This window comes from Mus caroli, unplaced genomic scaffold (assembly GCF_900094665.2).
Source record: "Mus caroli unplaced genomic scaffold, CAROLI_EIJ_v1.1 scaffold_17551_1, whole genome shotgun sequence".
NCBI classification, from domain to species: domain Eukaryota; kingdom Metazoa; phylum Chordata; class Mammalia; order Rodentia; family Muridae; genus Mus; species Mus caroli.
In genome coordinates, this window is record NW_018388893.1 from 3,206 (window position 1) to 9,331 (window position 6,126).

A 6,126-nucleotide genomic window follows, 5' to 3' on the forward strand; every position below is an offset into this window, starting at 1 on the left:
GGCCCATTGGACTTGCAAACTTTATATGCCCCAATACAGGGGAATGCCAGGGCCAAAAGAATGGGAATGGGTGGGTAGGGAAGTGGGGGGGGTATGGGGGTCTTTTGGGATAGCATTGGAAATGTAATTGAGGAAAATAAGTAATAAAATAAATAAATAAATAAATAAATAAATAAATAAATAAAGAAGAGGAAGGATAATTGAAATTGGAACTCCACAATGCAGCTTCCAGGATGCTTACATCCATCACTAGGTGTAAATCTATAGTTTCCTAGATGAACATACCTGGTTTGGGGTCACCAGTGTCCCTATATGTAAGTCCTCATTTGTGCTCTGTAATCTAGCCCAATAAAGCCTCATTGTTATGTTAAAAAAAAAACAAAAAAAAACCAAAAAAAAAAAAACAAAAAAAAAGAAATCACTTCTATCCTCTGGGAACTGAAGGAGGAGCTCTTGGAGAGCACAGGATAGAGAAAAGTCAAGCAATAGACATCTTGGTTTCCAGCCCCAGCTTCCTCTTATTTGTCTTGAGTATTTGGATTATCACAGGTGTGATCTTTCAACTCTTTGAAAGTGGCTGTCTTTTATTATTTCTTCTTCTTTTCTTTAAAAGTGTTGGTTGTGTTTGTATGATTTGTATGCATGGGTGAGTGGGAGTGTTCCAGTGCCATGGCACACTCAAGAAGATAAAAGGGGGGCTGGTGAGATGGCTCAGTGGGTAAGAGCACCCGACTGCTCTTCCAAAGGTCCGAAGTTCAAATCCCAGCAACCACATGGTGGCTCACAACCACCCGTAATGAGATCTGATGCCCTCTTCTGGTGCGTCTGAAGACAGACAGCTACAGTGTACTTACATATAATAAATAAATAAATAAATAAATAAATAAATAAATAAATAAATAAATAAATAAATAAAAAAGAAGATAAAAGGACAGTTACAAGTGTTGGCCTTTCCCTTCTACTCACTTATGGAGAGCATCTGCAATTGTTCCTCACTGTGTACACAGAGTGAGTTTACCCAATAGATTCTGCAGAGATTTCTATACCTGCCTACTGTCTCACTGTAGAAGCACTGGGGTCATTAATGTGTGCTACTATTTTGGGCTTTATGTGGATTCAGGGGATTTAAATCTAAGTCTTGCATGTAATTGCACAGACTAAGGTAACTCTCCAGATCCTTCTTTCCTTTTTATATCAATGGATAGAAAAAAAACTCATAAAATCTCAGTAGTGGTACTTTGAAAGACTAATATAGGAAATTAGCAGTACTTTCCTGATTTTGAGGGTAGGTTTTAGGCAGGATACAACAACACACGGAGATGCTTGTAAGAAGTTTATTTGACAGACTACAATGAATATTCCAGTCAATTGTACTTGGAGAAAATGATGAGGGTTTTGAAAGACATGTAAGAAGCCTTTGTTAATTCGTGTACTCAGTACGATAAGTAAGGTACTGGTCTCCTTTGATGGGCAAAACTGCCAAATCATTAGGGCAGATATTCTTTTCATTTACAATTTTAAGAACTATTGCAAATTTTACAGTTTCTGTAAAAAATAAAACAAAAGTCATCTCTCAGACACTCTAGAGTTCTCTGATTTTCCTGTAGGACCAGTTAAGTCCTTCCAGGGCTGGTTTCCCCAAGTCATTTGCAAGTCACTCCCTTTTATCATCCTTTCTCAGGCTATGCTTTCTATAGCTTTAGATCCCAGAAATGCTCCTTATAGGCTCCCTTTCCATCTATGATTTTGCTTTTCCATGCTTCCAACTGGAAGTTCTGCAGCCATGCTTATGTTTTTAAATTTCCCTCTTTGGCTAGTAGTTCTTTTTACTTACCTATGACTTCAAAATCCCAGAAAAGGGTGATAGTATGATCATTACAGAGGCAATGTGTTTGTGTATAGTTGAAGGCACCTTCCATAGGTACACTACTTAAAAGGTAAGCTTTGACCTGGTTGGGAGAGAAAGCCCACTGTTAGTACAACAAAGGTAAATATAAGACAATATAAGAGGGAAATAGCTGAGATATGGCCTAGGGATACAGACCCCATTCATTCTTCATTGTATTATCATTCTATATGCTAATTTTCCTAATTTTCTCTCTTCACACCATCATACTTAGCCCAGACGTTCAAGTGTGAGATTCAGGAGGATGAAAGTGGTTCCATTGGGTAAGGAGGTTCATCCTACTGTGCCTGTCTCCTAAGGGAAGGCTTGTCTTTGGTACCAGCTAGAGTTCTTGGAAATGACTCATGTGAACTTTTATTATGTAACCCAATGAATAGCCTTCCAGTTATTTAAGTGTTGATTCTAGGACAAGACTTTGTGAGACTGATAATCAGGCCCCTGACTCAGCCAATTCTACCTCCATCACAGTTGAATTATTCTCTCACTCTCATCAATTCCAACAACAAGATTAAAAGTTACTCCCTCTTCCCATGTCTGGACATTATTTGATAGGTAAATTTTTTGAAGGCTAATTTCTTTACTTTTTAAAGTTGAGAGTGCCTGTTAACTTCAGACACCACATATTAATATGTGTATTAACATATTATATTATTATATTAATATAATATTATAACATACTCTAATATTATAATTACATATAATATTAAATATGTAATATACACATACACTCCTGTTTCTGGCATCTAACTTAGGAGTTTTGTCCTAGGGGTATGTCTACCCAGATGGATTTGTAAGTAGAATTCAATGATTACAAAGACTGATGAGAAAAACAATACATTTAAATGAAATTCAACCTTTCATCATAATTACAGCCAAGAATGCAATGTAGTAAATCAGGAATAGATATGATTTTTACTACAAACTTCATGAAAGCGTTTCCTATCAAGTTTCAGACTCGGTTGTTTTAAAATGTTACCTGCACTCACCTTTACCTTGAATCTATGGTCAGTATCAGGGTGGTGGTATGATGCTTTCTCCCACATCTATAAAATTTATACTGAATAATTATTATTCAGAAAGGCAAGAGGGAAACGGGCTCAGTTTAAGGTCTTAATAAAGACAAAGAAACAGATACCTCACATTCTCCTCTCACCCCTGCTCCAAGCTATGGTTGCTGGGTGTTTATATGAGAACCTTGTTCCTAAGCCCTCACCAAAATCCACTAATGCTCAAAGGGACCCTGGATGGTGCAGTCTCAGTTCTCCATAAGCTCTTTGCCTTCTAGCTATTTCTATCTTAGATATTTTCCATTCTCTTTCTCACTCTTTTTCTTCCTGGACTCTTGTGGACCAGGGTTTCTTCTCTATGAAATGGGAATCATCATCTGCTCCAAGTTCTCAACATTGTTGTGAAATTCATATAACCAAACACATATGAATATGTTAACTTTGTCATGCAGAATTAGCAGAAGTGATTAATTCAATTGTATTTATAATTCCAGTCAGATTTTGCCTTGGATTTACTATCTACTTACCTCCATACATTCTTCATATTGTGTTTGAAGTTTAAGTTTCACACTGATCTCCTGATTTGCCTCTGCTGTGGATGGAACATGTAGGTCAAACAAAATTGGCTTTCGAACATTTCTGGGAAGAAAAAAATAGGGCTCAGAAATCTCAGACCTGATTATAGGAGAAAGCACTATGCTAACATGGGGCAAAGAGAGAAAATAAAGGTAAGAGTGATATAGCCTGACTCAATTCTTAAGCAGCAGCATCCTCAGGATTCTTTGTGTGTTGATTTGAATGTTTCCTTTGTTTAATTAAGCAATGGACATATTGTTTAAAATGAAGCATCCTTTTTCCAAGTTACAAATGACAAATTTTAAAAGAAAGGATTATCTACTATCTCATGCTATTTCTTAATACTCTATAGCAAGTTGTGCTCATGTTGTGTGTCAGGTGATCACTTCACAGGAGTCACCTAAGATCACCAAAAAAAGAACCCACATATATTCACATTATTATTCATAAGAGTAGCAAAATTATGAAGAAGCAGTGAAAATAACTTTATGGTTGCGGGTCACCAAAACATGAAGAACTCTTTGAGAACCACTGCCCTACAGCTGGTTAGCTCCTTGTCCCTGACTGGAACACTAGAGTCAAGTCATTCTTAGAAAAACTTTCATACCCACAGAATCAAGTAAATAACCCTGTTCTGGAGAATTACGTAGATCTTCTTTGAAGACCACCCCTTATGATTGCTTGATAGGACCTAGGAATATGGACCTATTTAGTAAAACAAAGAAGTTTCACATGTTGTAATTGTGAACACACCACAGTTGGGGAAAAGTACATGCGATAAAAGCAAAGAGCAAGTCTTCCTCTTTAATCTACAATACCTGCTTTGGCTCAAGGGAATCAATCAAAGAACCCAACTAGTGTCCTTTGGTGTTTTGTGTGATAGAAAATAATTCTTAGAGAATATTATTCATACATTTTCTTGGGGCTGAACATGTTAGATTTCAATACTGGCACCAACTTTCCTATGATTCAAAGTTATATGAATACCAATTACTTTCAAAATCCCATTTGTGAATGACTTCAGAATTGTAGGATGATAACATTAGATATAGCAATTAACCATGCCAGTGTTTTCCTGAAGTCAGGGATTCCATACCAGGGAGATATTGAATAATAAGTACAGGAGAGTTGTTCACCAACTGGGATATCCATAGCACTTAACTGTAAGGCTTATTTTAACATGGGCTTCATCTAGGCCAGGAAGAAAGCCATCTACACTGGAACATGCAGGGATTCTCAGGGTGTCTGCATCAGTTCTTCAGAACCTTGTGGTTTCTGCTAGGAAAGGACATTTGGCCAAGCTTCCCAGAGCACTAATAGGGTCACAATCCAGAAAGCCAGCACGGTCAGCCTGCTGCCAGGGTAGAGATCTCTAGTTTAATTGGGTGTCTTTTCTTCCCCTAGATTCATTTGTCCTCTGGCTTCATTTCTTAATACATCCATTCCTTCACATTTTCTGCTTTCTTCAAACATGTACTCTCAATATGGTGGCTTCCAGATCCAAGGATGACGGTTACTATAGTTCCTCATCTTTACCTTTAGGTGTTATCACTGGGATGACACCTATGATGACTGTTTAGTTAGTTCAACCTTACCTATGTGTTAGTAATAAAGGCTCTCATTCTCAGAGACTCCTGCAAATGACATTTGAAGCTGTTGCTAGAACTGAGACCTCTTTATCTTTATAAAGTACATGGAGACAAATTAAGAACCACAGATGTGAGAGAGTAAGAATAACTGTTTATGGACAACTTATCATATACACTGGGGCTTTATTGTATAGGCAAGCCTATACACCCAGTGGAAATGGGAAGGGAATCTATGAAGGCTACGAAGACGATGGAACTTGACATATGATCCATAAGAAATATCAAGTACAAAATCCTTTGCTACATAAAACATCTATATGAAACTGTGTACAGGTCTCCAGGCCAGAAGGAGAATCTCTATATGATTTTTCCTGCAGAAAATCAAGAATGGGTTTACTCACTTATTATCCTGGCTTTCAATGATCCCCAGCTGCAGACAGAGGACCAAGAAGAGTGTGGCAGCACTGAACGTGAATGAGAGACCCTGCATAGTGGAGAAATCAGAACACCAGACCAGTAGAGTCCTTGGTGCTCAATGCAGGTTTTATATACAGTTCACAGAAGCAGAAAAGCTGGCAGTTAGGTCCATGAAGTAAATCACCTAAACACTTTCCTTATCATGATCTTTCCTTATTGGGGAGAAGTTTGTTATTTCTATGAAAACAAAATGTCATCATTCAATTAAGTTGTTAAAATATATGTGATTGTTCTTCCCTATTTTCTTAGTGTCAAAGACCTTCTTTAAAGGTTCTTTCTTGGCTAACAGACATGTTTTTCTTCTGTGTCACTTACTTCTGATCCTGTTTCTTACCTTAAGTAAGTATTTACTTGGTCTTGGCAGACAGTAGAATTTTGATTGATAGGTCCCAAGATATAGATGTACAGATTCATTGATGATTTTGCTATTAATTCAAAGTGAGATGCCACTAAAAACTTTATTAAAGTTCTGATATTATCAGCCATTGTTACCCAGAAGCCACTTCCAATCATATTGTTAGGAGAACTAGGAAAGGACTGAGCTTTCTGGATGATGGAGCAGTGTGACTGT

The 6,126-nt window shown here is 37.4% G+C and overlaps 1 protein-coding gene across 1 annotated transcript; it reads right to left on the reverse strand.

Moving 5' to 3' along the window:
* Positions 1-1,420: 1,420 nt before the first annotated feature.
* On the reverse strand, positions 1,421-5,568 carry LOC110287839 (prolactin-inducible protein homolog). The gene is made up of 4 exons (XM_021154355.1): positions 5,480-5,568; positions 3,441-3,552; positions 1,835-1,949; positions 1,421-1,545 (listed from the first exon to the last, which is right to left on the reverse strand). The coding sequence occupies exons 1-4, from the start codon at positions 5,566-5,568 to the stop codon at positions 1,421-1,423; spliced, it is 441 nt and encodes a 146-aa protein (XP_021010014.1).
* Between the last annotated feature and the right edge of the window lie 558 nt (positions 5,569-6,126).